General features: G+C 38.8%; 3 protein-coding genes across 3 annotated transcripts; 1 reads left to right on the top strand and 2 right to left on the bottom strand.

Moving 5' to 3' along the window:
- Positions 1-277: 277 nt before the first annotated feature.
- Positions 278-12,526, bottom strand: LOC118271814 (probable ATP-dependent RNA helicase DDX46). The gene is made up of 18 exons (XM_035588044.2): positions 12,366-12,526; positions 12,025-12,273; positions 11,712-11,850; positions 10,798-10,987; positions 10,309-10,421; positions 9,500-9,626; positions 9,006-9,175; positions 7,941-8,155; positions 7,254-7,488; positions 6,647-6,808; positions 6,122-6,241; positions 5,621-5,828; positions 4,550-4,712; positions 4,072-4,283; positions 3,630-3,793; positions 2,907-3,107; positions 2,159-2,326; positions 278-553 (listed from the first exon to the last, which is right to left on the bottom strand). Exons 1-18 carry the CDS (start codon positions 12,377-12,379, stop codon positions 311-313), a joined length of 3,093 nt encoding a protein of 1,030 aa, XP_035443937.1. The 5' UTR covers positions 12,380-12,526; the 3' UTR covers positions 278-310.
- Positions 12,527-12,763: 237 nt separating this feature from the next.
- On the top strand, positions 12,764-13,956 carry LOC118271869 (U6 snRNA-associated Sm-like protein LSm3). Its single transcript, XM_035588119.2, has 3 exons — positions 12,764-12,980; positions 13,161-13,268; positions 13,725-13,956. Exons 1-3 carry the CDS (start codon positions 12,960-12,962, stop codon positions 13,902-13,904), a joined length of 309 nt encoding a protein of 102 aa, XP_035444012.1. The 5' UTR covers positions 12,764-12,959; the 3' UTR covers positions 13,905-13,956.
- On the bottom strand, positions 13,940-19,880 carry LOC118271868 (U3 small nucleolar RNA-associated protein 14 homolog A). Its single transcript, XM_035588118.2, has 3 exons — positions 19,090-19,880; positions 15,693-15,885; positions 13,940-15,246 (listed from the first exon to the last, which is right to left on the bottom strand). The coding sequence occupies exons 1-3, from the start codon at positions 19,740-19,742 to the stop codon at positions 13,963-13,965; spliced, it is 2,130 nt and encodes a 709-aa protein (XP_035444011.2). The 5' UTR covers positions 19,743-19,880; the 3' UTR covers positions 13,940-13,962.
- Between the last annotated feature and the right edge of the window lie 967 nt (positions 19,881-20,847).

Here is a 20,847-nt window from a genome sequence, read left to right as displayed (position 1 = left end):
AAGAAAATACCTGTAAACTACACGCATTATAATAAATGCAAGCATAAACATGCAAGTGACGTTTCTGCTATCATTAATCATGTGACATTAAAATCTAAACAACACCTTATCAAGAAGTGGCCAAACAATTTTGTAACGTTTAATAGGCCAATGTTTTAATTACGGAGTACACGGAGATAGTAAGTACGTATTAACGGGAGTACAATTGTACATTAATCGCAGACCTATCTCACAAACATTACGACACAGACGGGGTCAGCGAGGAAATAAAACAACGTTAACATAATTACGCCGGTTTTATTCCGTTCATTTACAACACTTTGTATCTAGCCTTGTTTATCATGTGATGAGCGGAGGTTTGCAGTTTGAGGAGTTCTTCCTTGATGAGGCGCGTTATTTCCGACTTGGCTTTGGCGACGGCGAGTTCCTGGGAACTTTCTATCGCGAGGTACAGCTTGCGCTCTCCCTCCGGCGGCGTCTTGCCCGGCGGGACGTACGTACCGCGCACCGTTATACCCGCCTCGGAATACTCGCTGATCAACGCTAGCGCCTCCTACAATCAAAACAACAATTGTTAGTGAACCAACACATCAGATAAACCGCAGCATGATGAAATAATTATCTTTGTGTAAAAGAACAAATCCACTAAAATCCGTTAAAAACTACGCAGTACAATTTGATTTTTACAATTACGAGTACGATAGATAGTTAGTTATTACCTCGTCTATTTATCTAATGACAGTAAAAACATTTACTGTATACCCTTTGTCTTCTAAGAAGTTTGACACAAAAAAATATGAAGGCACCAATTATGGCAAGTTTTAGCAACATGTTGACAACTAATCTCGGCGGAAAGAGAAATTGCACTGAGTACTAAGTATGCGTTATAATGCATGTACCTACACTGGGGTTATCTGCGCAAGGTTAAAACGACCCCTTCGTAAACAAATAAAGTATAAATGAGGTTATTTACTTTCAATAAAAAAACGATTGAAAGAAGGTGACAGGTCGCTTGCAATTTTATCTTGAAAAATACCAATTATTTTATTAAAACGGCATTTTATTGTTTTGTTTTGGTCAAGTGTGTACTAGTACGTGCGGTGACGTAATCAGTCATCGCGTGATTACTCTCCGAGTACAATCTGAGCACTGTTTTTGGTACAAGAGAACTGATATAAGCATGCCTTCATGTCTAAATGTCGAGGGCACACGGGTTAGGTATTGGAAAAACCAGAGACTAGCTACTAACAAAAATATGCATCTGATAACAACTCAATATCTCGCAAATCTAAAGTAATACGAATACAATTACATGAATAAAATTAATACTGTGTTGCTAACCGCAAATTCCAAGAACAGTTTCAATTTGGTGTGAAAAATATTATTGTAAAGACAAGAATAACAAAAACAGCTTCTACCAGCTGATTGAACCAAATAAACTGAAATCTATAAATAGTAACCGCAATAACAAGAAAGGATAAACAATAAAAAAAATGTAAATACCTAATACAGAGAATTAAAATGGTGTCAGTACGTCATTGTTTCGTATCTCAGTAATAACATGTATGCTATTAATTAAAATTTTAGTTAATTATCACAATCAAATTAACCACAATTGTCTTAGCGTTATCTCAAGAAATTAAAGTTAAACATTGCATCATTACCTATACATTAGGTGTGTCCATTAATGTAATTATTTCGTATATTATTATTATTAACAGCATAAGATTCGTTTATAATAAAATTCTTAACTTCTATTGCTTTTAATGTGATGAAATATCTGACAAAAGAGTAGAAGAATGCAAGTACATTATATTGTGTATCGAGTTTCATGTCAAAAAAAGTATATTTAAACAAACATAAACAAATTGCCGAACTTCGCAACTACTATTGTTTTGTTTTTAAAAATAAGTTTTATAAACAATGTTTAGAAACCTTGCGAGTTAATGTACGTAGTTCTCAGAGAAGCCAGATAGGAAATGTGTTAGCTACACAAGCTTATATTTACAGAAATTAAATGAATCATATCATTACATAACTCTAATTGTTCAAATCTACCAGAAGTTTTAAAGCCTATTCAACGCAAACTTTAAAGGTTGTCACTACATAATCTCTTTTTTAAAGTAATAATACTAGTAAAGATTATATTAAAACGTACCTTGCTGGTGACTCTCCAGCGAGCTTGTTGTGGGAAGTCATTGATCTCCAGTTCCGTCTCATATTTCCTGAACACCTCCTCAGCGGGTTCCGATGCGCTCTCATCCCGTGGTTGGTAGTTCAGTCGCGTGTTCAACTTGGCCGCAAGCTGCTCTGCTACTGTTTTAGCCTGGTAATAGGATAAAATAGGAAATGTTAGTGTTTTGAATTCATGAGTAACCATCAGCAGCCAACGAAGTGACGAGTACAGAAGCAGTAGGACGATGAACCAAGATTAATATCATAGTCCTGAATTAATTACGAAAGGCATCTTAAATAAACACCTTCAGAATAGAGCATACTCCTTAAGGCTGAGAACGTAATTGTAATGCCTGTGGTGTCCATAGGCAGCGATGACCGCTTACCATCAGGTGAAAAATCAGCTTGTTTTTTTATGAAACACGCCAACATACGTAAATGATCAGACGTATCACCTGATGGTAAGCAATCGACGCCACCCACTTGAAACACCAGAGGCGTTACAAGTGCGTTGTCGGCTTTTTAGGGGTTAGGAATTTAAGGGTTGTTATTCGGGAATTGGGGATTGGGGAGGGGGATACCTCCGGTAATCTCACTCACCCAACGAAACACAAAGCAAGCGTTGTTTCACGTCGGCTTTCAGTGAGGCCGTGGTATCACTCCGGTCGAGCTGGCCCATTCGTGCCAAAGCATGGCTCTCCCACACTTGTTTGGCATCCTATGATACTTACAGTAATAAGTGTATGTGCGGAGGGCGCGCCCTTGAGTATGGCCTCTGCGGCCTGTTGCGTGGCCCCCTTGTGCTCGGCGCCGAGTCCCTTGGCGAGGTTGATGTGCGCGGCCAGGCGCCGCGCCAGCTCCAGCTTGCGGTCGGCGCCCGCCCCGCCCGCCGCGCCGCCCGCGCCTGGGACGCCTGCCGCCGCCACTCCAGGCTATAGGCAAGCAAAACATTACTTTACTAACTCTTTCAAAGTTAAGGACTGCACGGTTGCTGCGGTGGCTAGGCAATCGGCTGCCGCGTGTAGCGTGTACGATTCCCGCACGGAGCCACTCTTTGTGTGATCTACAAATTGCTGTCTGGATGTCATGTGTATGTTTGAAAACACACCCACGACACAGGAGAAAATCCTAGTATAAAACAAAAAAGTTCTACCTAAATCAGTGATCTCCAAGTCACATCAAAGCCGGACAAGGTTACATTTTAACCTTCGCCAAGCCGAAAGTATTACAAAATAAAAATAGGTTGGCTATAATTCAAGTCGGTAATATCACAATATCGACACAAATCCAGACGCGGTATAAACAATTGGCGATTGTTTTCTATCAAAGATTATAACCAACTAATTACATAATATAAAGTAATTAAAAATTACATAAGTCGGCGGCAAAAGCTACTACAATATAAAAATAGGCATTATTGAATTTTCTTCTAATGTAAATTAAATATATCTCACCTTGATCTCTTTAACAATCTTCTTGGCAGCGAGCATGACCTCGATCTGCTGATCCAAGTCTCCCTCCACGTCTTCATCGTCAGAATCCTGGAGACCGAGGGCCGCCTTCTGATACTTCTTCTTCTCGGTAGCTGCCTGGGCTTCTGACTCGTCAAATTTGAAACCTGCGGGTCGAAATGTGAAGGTCGAAATGAAGAAACAAAGTATGTAAGGCGCTTAATTGTTTAAAAGTCAAACAATTAATCATCAATATATGTCCTAAATTGAAGATTCATGATATCGAAAAGAAGCCGTAATAACGAGGCTCCACTTGTCCGTTGCGTCGTCGCAGCGTCGTTTTCCATAATCCAATATATTCATATTTTTCTATTTTTATATCTTTACATAAAATTTTCCGATGTCTACATATTACATATTATTCTAATGTTAAACAAAACCTTACCTTTCCCACTAAAACCGCCGCCTGTATGCACTTTCTTGCCTTCCTTCTCCTGTGCGTCCTTGTACTTGTCCCAGAGCTGCCTGAGTTCGTGCGGGGGCACGGCCCCGGCGAGTTCGAAGGCCCGCACCACGTCGCCCGCGTAGCGACCCTGTTCTGGGGTTAGGAATGTCCACGCGTAGCCCTTGTTGCCCGCACGACCCGTACGACCACATCTAGACAGATTGGTTGGATTTTGGTTAGAAAAATACGATATGAAAACTGTTTACAAAAATACGAAATTTATATGTGTTTTTCATCAGCGCAGTGGATGAAACATCTCTTTAAAAAGTATATTATTCATGAAGATTTGAATACAACTGATGAATGTGAGGAAAGTTAATCAACCTAATATTATAAATGCAAAAATTGCTATGTTTTTACTCATTACGTCAAGTCGGCTGGACGATCTGAATTACAAATGTGTTATTTCACGACTCACCTGTGAACATAATCCTCGTAATGATTAGGGCAGTCGTAGTTGACGACGAGTACGAGTTGCTTGACGTCCAACCCTCGCGCCGCCACGCTGGTGGCGACCAGCAGCTTCACCTTGCCAGACTTGAAGTCCACGATAGTTGAGTCCCTGTCGAATTGATCAATCCCTGTAACAGGCCACCATTAATATATTCGTCACTCAACAAAAAGGATTTATGTCGGTAACTACAAGCATACTGACAATGTGACAAAGTATGTATAATTTACAAAAAAAAAATGTTTTAAATTGTTTGTAGGTGTTGCAGTTTGCTTATAATTAACGGCAGACTTAATTATTTTATAATCGAGGCCTCCCCAGATCCGCTTTGGTCGCTGAAATCAAAATAGTCCGTTAGTAGATCTTTCATAACTAAATTCTGATTCCAAAGTTAGAAAATTATTATTAAATTTTAACTATTATTTGAGTAATAGGAGAAAACGGGACTATTATTATATTGAAGTATTCCATTTCTCATGTAGATTATAAATATATAATACACGTAGACAGAGGCAACCTGCAAAAGAAAATTTAATAGCCTTATAGTGTTTTTGATCCATTTTGTTTTAAGCTTTTATGAAATGCATTCCTTTAGTATTTTGCAATTTTATTTTATTTTCAGCAAAGCAACTAAATGTATACTAAATCGTTTTTATGATTATAGCAGCCATATAGGTAATAAGAAAAGACGCCAATAATCGCAAATTATCATATTTGTTCAAGACATTTGCAACCTTATTACTTAGCAAAAGCGTTTAAACTAGCTTGATGAGCTGACGTCTGTACAATACCGCGTATTGTTGCATTACATTACAGAACATTTCATATTCATTGATATGACATAGTGAGAGCTCAATCTTTGGCCCATGAATGAAGCATGCGCTAACTACATACTTACTTGCGCAACTTGCGCAAACTACATAACTTATTGCGCAAAAGCGTCACAACCAGTTGAGATGTTATTAGCCCATATTTTCTTTAATAAATGCCCTTAATACAGCATAAACAAAACTAAAGAAAAACGTGTCGATGTCTCACCTCCATGCAAGCTCATGCATGAGTAGGAGGCTTTCATGAGGTCTTTGAGTAGACTGTCAGCGTTCTCCTGTTTGTCCACGAAGACTATGATGCTGCCCAGCTGGCTGTACAGTCCCAACAATTCCAGCAACTTGAAGAACTTCGCATCTTCTTCTAAGATCGCCACGTGTTGTTCCACATCTTTGCAAACTACACTTCTGCCGCCGACCTGGGAAATGAAAGCGTGTTTCGTTTTTATTTCTATTTAAGAAAAAGGCTGGATAAAATTAATGAAATGGAATTTTAAGCACTAGAAGTATTAATATGGTTACTTTTTAATTCCTAAAATAAAATGATTTGATGTAAATTACTTGAGATGAGACTTATACCTGGCGAAAAAAGATTAATTTCATATTTAATATGAAAAAAGTTCGTGGATATAGCTCGTTATGTTATGCTTTCTACAATATAAAAAGTAAAAATGGTCAATATCCAGTCAAAAGTAAGACTTAATGTTCTTACCTGTACTTCAATAGGTTTCTGCAGTATCCTCCTGGCGAGAGCTTCCATTTGTCTTGGGAATGTAGCACTGAACATCACAGTCTGACGATCAGGCCTGACGTTGTCTATAATTTTCATAACCTGCATAAATACAAATACAACTATTAAGAAAGTTTATTTGTTCTAAATATTATCTTTACCAGTAATTCAGAGGGTAACATGTTTAGAGTTCAATCCCGAACGGAATAAGTTTACATAATACTAGCTTCTGCCCACGAGTTCGTCCGCGGAAAATTAAAAAAATTAGGGTTGTACTACCCCTAACATTTAGGGGGATGAAAAATAGATGTTGACCGATTCTCATAGATACCGGATAAGCACAAAAATATCATCAAAATCGGTCAAGCCGTTTCGGAGGAGTATGGCAACGAAAACTGTGATACGAGAATTTTATATATTAGATGTGATCTACACTGTCGTTTCAAGTCTGGGTGTGAAGTTTATGTTAAAAAGTATTGTAAAATATCACCATTGCACGTTTCTTACCTGAGGTTCAAAGCCCATATCGAACATTCTGTCAGCTTCGTCGAGCACTATGTAGGTGACGCGGCGTAGGTTGGTCACTCGGCCGGAGTTAGCCGCCAACATGTCGATCATTCGGCCCGGAGTACACACTATCATTTCTGCACCACGTTTTAATTCTGCAATCTGAGTGAAAAAGGTGTTTTCAATAAATATCACTATTTGAAAATGACATTATAAAATCTTCGTAGAACATGTTTTTATGACAATGTCAGTTCACAAGTGATTGCTTAACCTATACTTGCTAGTTATATTATCATTAATGATTGCCCCTATATAATAATCAAGTACTCTCCAGTCTCCTCCCAAGTTTCAACCAGATTGGCGATATATCAAAAAAAGGTCAAATTAAAAGTAGATTTAACCAACGAGCATGCATGAAAACACTGATGACGGTTGGCGAAAGAGGTGTGTAAGAGTCGTAGAAATTGGCGTTCCATTGTCTCTGCCTACCCCTATGGAAGACAGGCGTGAGGTATGTATGTAGAACTTTCACTTTTTAAACTTATGGACAGACATGACAGAAAATCTTCTAATATTGCATTATCATAAAAAACTTATTCCAAATTACCTGTTCAGAGATTCCAGTACCACCATAAACACAGACTACTCTTAAGCCCAAGGACTTTGCGAATTTCTTGATGTCCTTGCCGATCTGCATGCAGAGTTCCCTCGTAGGAGTCATGATGAGTGCTATCGGTCCATCTGTGTCTTCCAAGGGCGGCTGATCAAGTACGTGGCGGAACATAGGTAGGATAAACGCCAAGGTTTTGCCTGACCCTGTCTTTGCAATTCCGATTAAGTCTCTGAAAAGTATAATTAAAATAGAATTATAATGCAGTTGAAAATTTTGAGGGATTTTTATGTCACTAAGGATTGGTTCTTATCTGACGCAACATGTGTCGCGTATTATCGGTCACGTAACGTTAGAACAGACAAATATATATTATGTAGAAAAATCTCGACCGTTCACACTCAACCCACGATATGTTAGTGCGACCGATACACTCGACGTATTTGACGTCAGATATGAACCAGCCCTAATAAGTACAAATTCATGACAGATAATGTGAGTAAGAACAATACCATAATATTTGAATTCGAAACATAGAATTTTCATCTTTACATTGAGGACAAATACAGATGTTAAGATTAATATGTTAAACTTTTTCAAAGAAATATTAAGCTAACTTTGTATTGACAAATAATTACCGATTACTGTTTTAAAAGAAACATCAGTTATTTAGATAAGACTCACCTGCCGGACATAATAGCAGGGATGGCCTGAGCTTGTATAGGAGTTGGCTTTTCAAAGTTAAGTTTCCTTAGTATGTCCATTTCTTTCTTACTAATACCGCAATGGGCCCAAGTCCTTATTGGTTTGGGGCAACCCTTGCCTTTCACCCTGATACCTTCTAACTCTGTTCTGTATGCTTCTACTTCTTCTGGAGTCATTCTTGATAATTCACTCACCTGTAAATGTGAAATATTAGTCAGTATTATGTATAATTAAATCTTTATATATATAATTCTTCTGTACGTGTGTATGTCACTGAACTCCTCTTAAACGACTAGACGGATTTTGATGAAACTTTTTGTGTGTGTTCAAGAGGATCTGAGAATGGTTTAGATTCACAATTTTGTCCGCTGGACAATGTTTTTTTAATTAATTTTTAATTTATTAGTAGTTGTTGATTTTGGAATGTTTTACATCGGATCCGACGGACGGCGCTACCATCGCAGTGTCAAATATTAATGACGTTAGATATTGTCATAACATTTGAATAATAATTTTCATCAAAAAGGTCCAGAATGTTTTAGCTTATTAAAAAAAGAATAAAATTTTCAAATTAACGTGTAGACAGGACAACGTCTGTCGGGTCCGCTAGTATAACTATAATAAGTAAAACTGCTGACTCTTTTATAATTAAATAAATTTAATATTAATACCTCTACGAATATAGAATATGGTACATTTACACGGGGGCGCCTTACAAGTGGCCAGGAACATCATGCAGAGATAATAAATACATAACAATTCCTCCCCTATTTATTTATTTTATATTTTGTCCCAGTTCAAACTCTCTCTCTCTCTCTCTTTCTCCCTCTCACTCTCACTCTCTCTCTCACTCTCACTCTCTCTCACTCTCACTCTCACTCTCACTCTCACTCTCTCTCTCTCTCACTCTCTCTCACTCTCTCTCACTCTCACTCTCTCTCACTCTCACTCTCTCTCACTCTCACTCACTCTCACTCTCTCTCACTCTCACTCTATTAAGAACTACAAAAAGCATGTATTATATCTTATTTTAGGAACACTCACCTCTGTATAGAAAGCTTTTCTAAAAGGCATGTAGTTGAGACTCGCGTGGTCGACCTTGGCCAGGTCCTTCCTTTGCTTCGAAGCCAGGTTCGCGGCGGCATCCTTAATGTCCTCCGTCTCCTCCTCCGAAGAATATTCAAGACCATCCTGATTCTGTTCTATTAATTCTCCTGGAGACAATAACAAACACAAATTATAACTTTGTTTTATTATTTTCGTACATTTATAGTAGAATAGGAATTATGGAATGCAGACAGAGTACTATCAGCCCCAGGTGAATTTCCAGGCTCTAGGGCATTTAGACTATAATAAAATGTATGTAACACTAGCTTTTGCCCGCGGCTTCCCGCCCCCTGTGGAAACCATAATCTATCCATGTTCCAAACATCCTGATACTTTCAGCTTTTTTGATATGATTGAGTATCACACAAACACACAAACTTACAAACTTTCGTATTTATAATATTAGTAAGAGTAATTTGAAATAATATTACCTTTATTTTTCTGTTCAGTGACTTTCTTCTTAGCTGTGCCAGTCAGCACGACGACAGTGCCGCCAGCAGTAGTCGGCACGTTTATAATACCTCGCGCCTGGTCCATTTGGTTCACTTTACGCACCTCCTGAGAATAGACAGTCAAAATGGGACTTAACATAATTATTTACGGTCCATACTATTATATAAATGTGGAAGTGTGTATGTCTGTTTATTTGTCTGTCTTTCACGGCAAAACGGAGCAACGAATTGACGTGATTTTTTACTTTTTGTCTGCCACCACTTTCTTAATATGCAGAGTGTAAGTTTGTATGGAACATTCCGCAATGTTCAAGGTAGAATGCTAAAAATTGGTTTGCCGACCACCAAGGATTGGGGGATTTTAAAGAAAAAATAAGAATTCAAATTAACCGAATATTTTATACAAGGACTAGGTTTTGCCCGCGCACTTTTAAGAGAGAGAACTAAACGTTTAGTCCGTTAGACACAACAAATAATATTTGTAATACACTTATAAATTACGAAAAGTGGCCTAAGACTGAAACAAGTACTTTAGAAACTATTTTGTAGACTATATCCTAAAGAAACATGTCACGGAGCTGGGTCTTCTAACGCATACTTTCCTTAAAAGGAGTCCACGAAAAACGATTACACAATGTTATAACAAATTGCAACAATATTTCATGATTGAGAATATCCATATTCATCATAATAGTTTAAATAAGGAAGGTAGGGAGGCCTTTGCCCTGCAGTGGGACGATCATGGCTGAAATCTAAATCTAATCATAATAGTATGAAACTACTCTGACCTGTTGCACCTCCTGCATGTAAGCATCCAGTGGATCTATTTCATCTTCTTCTTCCTCCACTTTCTTCTCATCAACCACTGGTTTCTCTTTGGTTTCCGCACCTGGGTCTTCACCTAATGACAAAAAAAAAAAAATTAATAACTTTCTGCAATAATACATATTTGATAGTGTGATGTAAAAATAAACCCCCAAACAGTAGTACACATTTCACTATTTGTATTATAAGTCCCATGTAATAGGGATAAGAATATTACCAAACACAATTCCAGACTCCATGCACAACTGAGAAATTTTCGAAAATTCGAAATAACGCCCTGCAGTACTTTGCCCGACCCGGAAATCGAACTCGAGACCTCATGCTCGCCAGTCGCACTTGCGACCGCTCAACCAATGAGGCAGTCAGTATCATATTTTATTATTGGACAGTAAAAGACTATTTCATTCATTTATATTAACTAGACTAGATAAATTAATTAGAAATAAACTTACCCTCATCGCCAGAATCATCTTCTAGTGACCATTTCTTGCTGGCTGGTACTTGTATATTGCTTACAATACTGCCTTTCTGGACCTCTTTCTTGGCAGACTCCAACTCTTTACGTTTTCTCTCAGCACGCCAGCGCTCGATACGATCGCGTCGCTTCTGCATTTCAGCTTCCAAACGACTTTGCTCTTCTTCCTGGAAAGTAACAAAAAATATTAAATTGTTTACAAACACAGAACACCTAATTAGCCCAGTGACCAGAAGAACCCATTTTTCATATAATTCTCAGGTCAAACAATATTTTCTTTTATAATTTATAAATTCCCAGATTTTCTTGTTTCATGGATGTTTTTGCAAACACAATTTTCACATACACAGAATCCCAAAGACAAATAATAATTGCACAAACATGTGCAATAAATAATTGCACAAACATGTGCAATTAAACAATTTTAATGCATTTATCGATTGATGACTGTTGGTCCAGTGAAAGAGGTATGTAAGATTCATAGCAAAAAGCAAGCGAACACAAACCTGTCTCCTACTGGGGTAAGCAATTGACTTTCTGTAGTTTCTGACTATAGAACAGATGAGGAAAAGACAGATGTGTCTATGTATGTATGCAATCTAACCTGCGATTTGTGTGAACAAATCTATACTAATATTATAAAGCTGAAGAGTTTGTTTGTTTGAATGTGCTAATCTCAGGAACTACTGGTCCGATTTGAATAATTCTTTTTGTGTTGAATAGCGCATTTATCGAGGAAGGTTATAAATCATCATGCTACGATCAATAGGAACCGAGCAGAGCGGGTGAAACCGCGCGGAAGTAGCTAGTTGTATGATAAGGGCACAGACCAAGAGTCAGTGGTTACTCAGCCACTGTGTTAAGAGAGCATTTAAATAATAATTAACTTACCTTATCAACTGTTCCTGGATCATACTCAGATTCAGTTTTAACCGCTTTCTCTTTAGACTTGGACCTTTCTTTCTCTTTATCGGGTGATTTCTTCCTTGAGGACTTTCCGGATCCATTCCTCTTGTCATCCCGCTTATCACTGAAAGAAAACATTGATTTATTAAATAAAAAGTGAAGCTATAAGTGTACCAAGATGATTAGCATAGGTTGTATAAAACAAATGAACATTTATAAAATCTACTATTGAACTAGTATCAAACCATGAACACAAAGCAGTTGTTACTACAGAAACAATGCTTGTGTAAACACATACCTCTTTCTGTCACGGTCCCGGTCACGATCTCTGTCTCGATCACGATCCCTATCACGCTCGCGTTCCCTACTACGGTCCCTACTACGTTCTCTCTTGGACTCTCTCTCCCTGCTACGGCTACGCTTTCTACTCTTCGTCGATTTAGAAGTCCTGTCTCTTGACCTAGACCTGGACCGCCTCCTCTTACGATCAGGCGTTGCCGACCGACTGTGAGACCGCCTTCGATCGCGGTCTCTATCACGATCACGCCTGTAAACATTAAATTATGTCAATTATTGAATGAACTTGCAACAACAACTTCGAAGTACACAAACCATCAGTAAACAAAATAAAGGACTTACCCACTTCTCACCATTATGCTAAACTAATATCATTAACGTTATAAGCTACTTGTATAGTTTTTTCTTATAAACACATTATTAGATTTTCCTCAAAGCGTAAAATAAAAACTATGACACACACGTTGACGCGTTGTTTGACAAATGTAGTGCTGTTCGGAATTTAAAAAAAAAGTTTTAGGCGATTAGGGTTTCTGTTAAGTTTTGGTAAAATGCACCAAAATGAATTTAAACTTTTACAATTAATTAATAATTTAAAATAAATATGGATGAAATACTTCCTCAAAAAATATTTTTGTACAAAATACTTTTGCCCTTAATATTAATTTACTTTTTAATAACTATAACTAATGATATCATAATCGAATATAGACATCACTAAGGACGTCGTTCGGCGTTTCGTCTGGCAACCCTTGCCGACGCCGCAGTCGAGTCGACCAATCATAGTATTATGTCAAATTAAATACACAAATAACCTCAAAATCAGAAACGCCGCCTGAGTGTATAAGTATAATAACATACTAACTTGAGCGTTTAGAAAATCTGAAATATAATCAATTTATTTGACGTCGTTCAGATTTCTAAACTACACTAATCATGGCTGATGATGGTGAAAATGTAAGTGGGAAATTATTTACTCATCTACCGTGTTGTTATTTATTTACAAATCAGTATCAGTATTTCGTTTCAGATTTTCTTTTTTGAATCTCCAATTTATATTCATGTTATTTAAGCTACTGATTGCTGTCGTGTGCAAACTAAACATAATTATAACTTACCTTTTTAAAACTATTTCAGGTATCTGTAATGACAGTAAAGGAGCCTCTGGACCTCATCAGACTAAGCTTGGATGAGAGGATATACGTTAAAATGCGAAATGAACGGGAGTTGAGAGGAAAATTACATGTAAGTTAAATTTTATTGTAGTGTAGTACAAAAATATTCAACTCACTGACTTATTTCAAGCTTAAGGAATGATATTAAGTTAGTTTTCCACATAATCCATGGTATTATTGGATTGGGTTTGAGAATTGTCATTGACAGTCTTAATTATCATAGTCTGGAGACACGTCTATATGTCAATAGGTGTATGCCTAATGTGTGTGTAAAACTGTTGTTTTCACAATATTTCTATAGGGTAAAGCTCTGCCTGAACCACTAATGGCAAAAGAAGAATCATATAAATGCCGACAAAAATATAATTGCCAGCATTTTGTCACTGACAAGGTGTATATCAAGTTAAATGTATACATGTCTTTACTAATCCCTCCAGGGATTTAAATAATTATGGATCAAGTATCTCTTGTCTGCATTTGAATAGTAATTCATTTGATTATTTAAAACTATCATTTTTAATTACAGGCCTATGACCAACATTTAAATATGGTACTGGGTGATGCTGAAGAAACAATAACAACTGTTGAAATTGACGAGGAAACCTATGAAGAAGTTTATAGAACCACTAAGAGGAACATTCCCATGTTATTTGTGAGAGGGGATGGAGTCATACTCGTGTCTCCCCCCGTAAGAGTTGGAGTGTAATTTAAGATTAATATAAGTTTATTTAAAATAAAATCTACATTTAAAATGAAAATCAATTTTATTTCTTTCTTCCTAAAAGCTTAATAACACTTTCATTCTTAAAATTACGATTTTTGGGCACCAATAGTTCTTCTTCGTCCATGGGTTCAATAATCTTGCCTGCTTTAGTGATGACACTAGGACGAATCAGCTTCTTATGTGCCTTTTCAGGTATAAAGGTATTTCCCAGAGGTGCTCTTATTGATGCTTCATAGTCCTTAACACTTTCGAATGGGAAAGGTACATCTTTGACTTTATGTACTGCAAGCTTAGGGTCCTTGAACTCCTTGATAATAATGTCTCCCTTGTTTTCATCCCGACGCGGCATTTTAGGTGGGGCTTTAAGAATAAACCTGTTCTTTTTACGTTTTTGTGGCTTTACACCTTTTCCTCCCCAAGCTCCCCACCCAGGTAATGTAAGATTAATGTCCTCTGGCTTATCTTTGTTTATTTCGTCTTCCTTCTCTTGCCTGAAACTTGCCACAACATCATCTTCTTCAAATACCTCTTCTATGTTTACTCTAGGCACTACCTGATCATCATCCAACTGATCATATTCATTTTCAACTTGTGAAAGAGCAGTATTCAAATATTTAGGCTTAACTTCAATGAATCTGTTTGGATCAATATTAGAATCAGCAGCAGGTTCTTGGACTGGAGTTTGGGCTGCTTTTACTAATTCAGATATGGTTTCATCTTTTTCTTTATTTGCCATTCCTTCAGCTGTTTTAGATGAAGTTTCCATTAATTCTTCATCAATTACTGCTCTTGTTTTCTGATTTTTGAGCTTAAGATATTCCAAATTATCTTTAGGTTTATTATTATCAGTGTCATCAACAATTTCTACATCCCAATTTGAAGTGGCAAGTGGCTTTTTCGCTTTAGTTTTAGCAGCAGCTTTCTTTCCTTTCTTTGATTTAGGACCTGCTAACTTTTCTTTGTTTGCTTTAGGAATAGTTATCTTTTCTTCCATTGGTTCAGGAGATGGAGACTTTTCTTTCTTAAAAAGTTTTTCATTTAAAACATCTTTCTCACTTACATCATTATCGTCACTATCACTGTCATCAGATTCTTTCTGTTTGTTCATTTTATTTTGTACAAATTTCTTATAACCAAAGTCAAATTCAGCATTAACATTAGATTTGTCCGATCTTTGTACCATCCAAGGATTGAAGGGGTCTTGTGATAAAGTAAAGGTAGGAGTTGGTTCATCATCAGCTTCATCATCTGAACTCTGATTATCTTGTAATTTTTTCGTTAGACTTCTGCCAACAGCCAGCTGGTCTGCTAATTGTTGTCTTACCTGTAAAAATATTTTATAAATGAGATCTCAAGTTCGATTCTAAGTATAGAGAGTATAATCAGGTGGTTATATTTACATTATTTACGAATTGAAATAAAAAGGAATTAATTGTTAATTTTAATGCGATATTTTTTTCAAATACTAAACTATTATATAAAAATAAGTCGGGTTTTCCTTCCTGACGTTATAACTCCAGAACGCACGAACCGATTTCCAAGGTTTTGCATTCGTTGGAAAGCGCTCGGGCTCCGTAAGGTTTATAGCAAAGAAAATTCAGGGAAAACAAGGAAAATCAGTGGTGGCGATACGGAGTTCGCCAGGTTTGCTAGTTCCTTATGAATGTTTAATTTTGTATCTGATTCTAATACTATGATGAATGTTACAGCATTACACTAAACTACTATAAATATAACATAACTGAAGTGTCCATGAATAAGTTTCATTACCTCTTTATCATACTTGGCTCGGATCAACTTGTTCTTAGCCCATTTGCCTGTGCTCTTATGCCTCAAAGTGTGTCTCTCTAAAGCTCTAGCTTTCTCAATGGCTTCCAGTTTCTTTAAAGCTTCTTCTGGATCTTTCTTTTGTAGTTCTTCAAATTCTTTTAGTTCTTGTTTTAATTTTTCTTTCTTGAGAACTCTGTAAACATTATTATAAAAGTCAAATAAGTACATAATAATGCAAATAGTCATTGATTTTTTTTTTTTTTTTTTTTTTTTTACATTTAATGGGTCGACGTTTGGCCGCTATCTCACCTGATGGTAAGTGATGATACGGCCTACGGTGGAGCACGTCTGCCCATAAGCAACCTATTCACTCGGGCCTTGAAGACACCCAAGTTATACCCATCAGGAAACACAGACTCCGGCAAGGAGTTCCACTCCCTAGCAGTTCGCACAAGGAAGCTTGAAGCGAAGCGCTTCGTGCGAGTGGGTGGGATATCTACCATGAAGCGGTTACGCCTCGCCGATTGTCTTGTGGTTCGATGATGAAAAGGACTAGGGGGAATCAAGTTGTGCAATTCCCCCGCACACTCTCCGAAATGTATCCGGTAAAAAACGGAAAGGCTTGCGACCTTGCGCCTGTGTTCAAGGCTTTGAAGCCGGGCCTCCACAAGCGCATCGTCATTGATGAGCCTCTTGGCACGCCTTTCAATGTGTTCGAGCGCATCCAGCTGGTATTTGGCCGAGCCGTCCCAAAGGTGAGAACAGTACTCCATACATGACCGAACCTGCGCTTGGTACAGGCTCAGCAGTTGTTTCGGTGTGAAGTACCGTCTCACCTTCGAGAGAATACCCAACTTCCTACCAGCCAGATGCGCCTTCGACTCTATATAAGAGCCGAAGTTAAGCGTTGGCGATAGAGTTACGCCCAGAAGCTCAAGACGATCCGCTACCGGAACGGACACATTTCGGAAAGTCGGAGCCAGCGGGAATTGACTCCGTTTGGCAGAGAATAGACACGCCTGGGTTTTGGTAGCGTTGAACTTGACCAAGTTGGCGTCACCCCAATCGGAAACCGCCTTCAAGGACGAGTTCAACCGTTCGACCATGGATTCTCTTTGAGACCGGATCTGTGTTCCGCTACTCCGCGCATCGGACACATACCTTTCAACAACTGTGCTGTCATCTGCATACCCAAAGATACCGGGCTTAAGCAGGTCGTTGATGTGCAGCAAAAAGAGCGTTGCTGAAAGTACTGACCCCTGAGGGACTCCGGCGTTGATGCCAAATTGGTCAGACGAGCAGCCATCAATGACTACTCGAATTGACCGATCCCTCAGGAAGTCTGCAATCCATCTGCACAGATCAGCGGGAAGTCCATATGCAGGAAGCTTGCCGATAAGGCTGTCGTGCCAAACCCTGTCAAAGGCCTTCGATATATCGAGTGAGACCGCTATTGCCTCCCCGTGCTTCTCGATGGCCTCGCTCCAAATGTGGGTGGCATACGCAAGAAGGTCCCCAGTGGATCGGTTGCGGCGAAACCCATACTGCTGATCACTGAGGAGGTCGTTACCTTCAAGGTATGCCAGGAGCCTGTTGTTAAGTACACGTTCCATACTCTTGCAGAGTATGGACGTGACCGAGATGGGCCGGTAATTATTAGGGTCGGCACGACTACCTTTTTTGGGCACAGGCTGCACGTTGGCTAGCTTCCATGCAACCGGCACTTGACCAGTCTCCAAAGAAAGTCGAAACAGGCGTGTCAGGATTGGAGACAACTCAGGCGCACAGATTTTTAAAACCACGGCTGGGATTCCGTCGGGGCCACTGGCCTTGTTCACGTCAAGATTACGCAACGTCTTATATACCTCCTTCTGTCGTATGCGAATTTTTGACATATTCGTCTCGCAAACTCTATGGAGAGAAGGAGGCAAAGCGCCACCAGTATCAAGACGTGAAGATTCCGCAAATAGAGAAGCAAACAGGTTCGCTTTCTCTACCGCGGTGTGTGCCAGCGTCCCGTTAGGCCCCAGGAGAGGTGGGAGTGAAGGGCGGCAGAAGTTCGATTCAACCGCCTTGGCCAGGGACCAAAACGCTTTACTACCCGCTGGGTAAGAAGCCAGTTTGTTCCCTATTCGGCCAATGTGGTTGAACCGAGCCATCCGTAATGCCTTTTTGCATGACTTGGCAGCCCGGTTATAGGCTCTCTTCCTCTGAAGAATATCGTCAGCCCTACGACGCCTGGCATCCGCCCATGCCAAGTATGCCGCATGCTTTCGCGCTTCAGCACGTCTGCAGTCGGCATCGAACCATGGACGAGTCCCACCGAAAGATGTCGCATCCGAGAATGGAATGTAGTATTCCATGCCCTGACGCAACACCCCCGTTATGGCATCCGCACAAGCTGACGGGTCCTCAGTAGAGAAGCAGACAGGCCGCCAAGGATAGGATGCAAAAAAAAGATCGCATCCCATCCCAATCTGCTGACTTGTACCGCCACATCCGCCGAGATCCTCTGGGACAAGGATCCGGTGGGGAGTACGTGGATACGGATTTCACCAGACAGTGGTCAGAGCTACCCAAGGGTGAAGAAACTGACACCGAGTAGCTGTCTGGATCAGTTGTCAGCAGAAGGTCTAAGCAGTTGGCAGTGTGCGAGTCGACATCGGGCACCCTTGTGGCCTCCTGGACCAGCTGGGTCAGGCCAAGCGTTAGCGCAAGCTTACGCATTTCCCTCCCAGCATGGTCAGTGCACTGGTATGGGAACAGCCACTCCTGGTGATGGGCGTTAAAGTCCCCCAGTAACACCAACTGGGCCGAAGGGTACCTCTGCCGAGCCGCATCCGCCGTCTCCACAAGGTGTTGAGCTAATCTGGTCGTCTCCAAATCTCCGCTGTGCGACCGGTAGACACAGGCATAGAGAATTTTCTCCATCCCTGTGTCCACCAGTATCCACAAGGTTGAAAAACTGGGGTCTTCAAAGTTTCGGAGACGCCGGTAACAGATGCCGTCTTGGACGTATAGGCATACGCCTGCGCGGGGAACGAAATTGTGCTCCAGGGAAAAGCCTGGGTAGTTCAGGTATGATACGTCCGACGGACATCTGATCTGGGTCTCCGAGAGAAACAAGAGAATGATTTCCAAATCAAATTCTTCAATATAGTAACACAATATGTAACCATTTATTCTCTGAAGGGTCAGACACTACTATTTGTGTTTGTATATTAATTGCAAGGAAAAAGGTGTCTACTAGCTTCCTGATGTTGGTACTTTTGTGTCTGAATATAGTCAGTAGACCATCTCCAAACACAAAAATCATACTAAAAAATGTTCTATTGCAACATTAAACATAAAAAACCTTTACATTCAAAATACTCTACATCTAATGTTTGGTACTAACCTGTGGAACTTTTTACTCTTAATTTTGCTTTGCCTTTTAGCTTTAGCAGCTTTGTATGACTGCTGTGCTCTCATTTTGGCGAGATGTTGCCTATATTCTACCATTTCCTCATAACTCTTGGGATAGATAGGCTCGTCTTCCTCTTCATCTTCGACCATAGGCTGGGGATCTACTTCTTCTAATTCCTTTTCAAGTTCAGATTTTAATTGAAACTTAGTCAAAAAGTCAGATGTAGGTTCAAGCTTTGCAGTTACATGTTTTATTGGGAAAGTTACATAATCCACAGTACGACTTCTTGCTACGACTGGGTCCCATCTTCCTACTTTTTTCTTCGTCTCTTCATAACCTGTCGCTCGTTTTATACGTTCCGCTTGGGGCTTCTCCAGTGGCTTACTCAAAACCTTAGCCCCACTTTGAGTCTTTTTAAGTTTTTTACTTATCTGTACATGATGTGCAGTATCCTCTAATACCTTAGCAACGTTGTCAATATTCAGTTTATTTGTTCTTTTAATTAAATTAAACTCTGAATTAAGATTTGTGGGTTCATTTCGTGTTGGCTCTGTTATGTGTTGCGTTTTGTCCAACTTCGATACAGCACTTATTAAACGGTCATGTTCCAAAGCTACCAAATCTGTATCTTCAATGTCTTCCATTTTATCAAAATTATATTAGTATGCACTTATTAAAATGAATTCAACGTGATCTTATTTTATAACCTGCAAAACACCACACATTCACTCACTGCGTCAAATTGACAACAAAACATGATAGAAAGATTGACACTTGACTTGACAGTTAAAAATTCAAGTATTGCCAAAGACAAAATACAAATAAAGTTAAGTAAAAAAGCTACCATTTTAAAATTAAAGAAAATAGTAGTTTTACGATTTATTCCTGCCATTATGACAAATTTTCCATTAAAAATTAATGTAAATGATTAATAGCTAATTTAATTTTAAACAATTAAAAGTCACAAGACGAGATTTACAAAATATTTTAGTAATTTCTGTGTCTCTGCACTCGCAACTCCGAATTTTAAGTGTCCGTGATTTCTAAACACTCATAGACTGAGATTGCTAGCTAGAATATACACCTTAATAATGTTTTTAAACTGTGTCAAATCCTTTTAAAATTATACGTACCATGCTAATATACCATACCCATTATAATACAACAATAAAAAAATGTTTGTACAGCTACAGGCTAATTTCCTAGCATTGCAGATATTATTGTTCTTAACGTTAGCATTCTATAGCTAGTTATTTAATATAAGTAGGCCAGGCCTAAAAAATGGCCAAAGTCAATCTTCTGGACTGTCTAAGTAAGGTGGCAAAAATAAGTTTTCAATAATTAAATGGATATTTCAATGAAAAATTCTATAATAGCAGAACGTAGCAACGATACGCCTACACTGTTGTCAGTACCTACTTAATATACCTATTGGTATTTATTTAGTATTAAGTTTCTGTTTTAAAAGTATGGCATTTTGATTGCACATTCTTTTGCTGAGAAAAACATCGACTTAGGATTTCATTATCATGCTATTTATACCTGACTACTAGCGCCTACGCAAAACATAATAGCTATATTAAGACTAATCGTGTTTCATCAGGCGTTTTTCGTAATTCATTCGTAGGATTTTTAGATATTATAATAGGTATATCTAACAACTTTTATAGCCATTGCTGCTCTAAAGCATGTTATAATCTTGTAATCTAGAAAATTCCATGATATTGTGGTTACCTCATGTATTGGAAA

This window comes from Spodoptera frugiperda, chromosome 5 (assembly GCF_023101765.2).
Source record: "Spodoptera frugiperda isolate SF20-4 chromosome 5, AGI-APGP_CSIRO_Sfru_2.0, whole genome shotgun sequence".
Lineage (NCBI taxonomy): Eukaryota > Metazoa > Arthropoda > Insecta > Lepidoptera > Noctuidae > Spodoptera > Spodoptera frugiperda.
The sequence above is the reverse complement of the archived record's forward strand: the minus strand, read 5'-3'. Positions and strand labels throughout refer to the sequence as shown.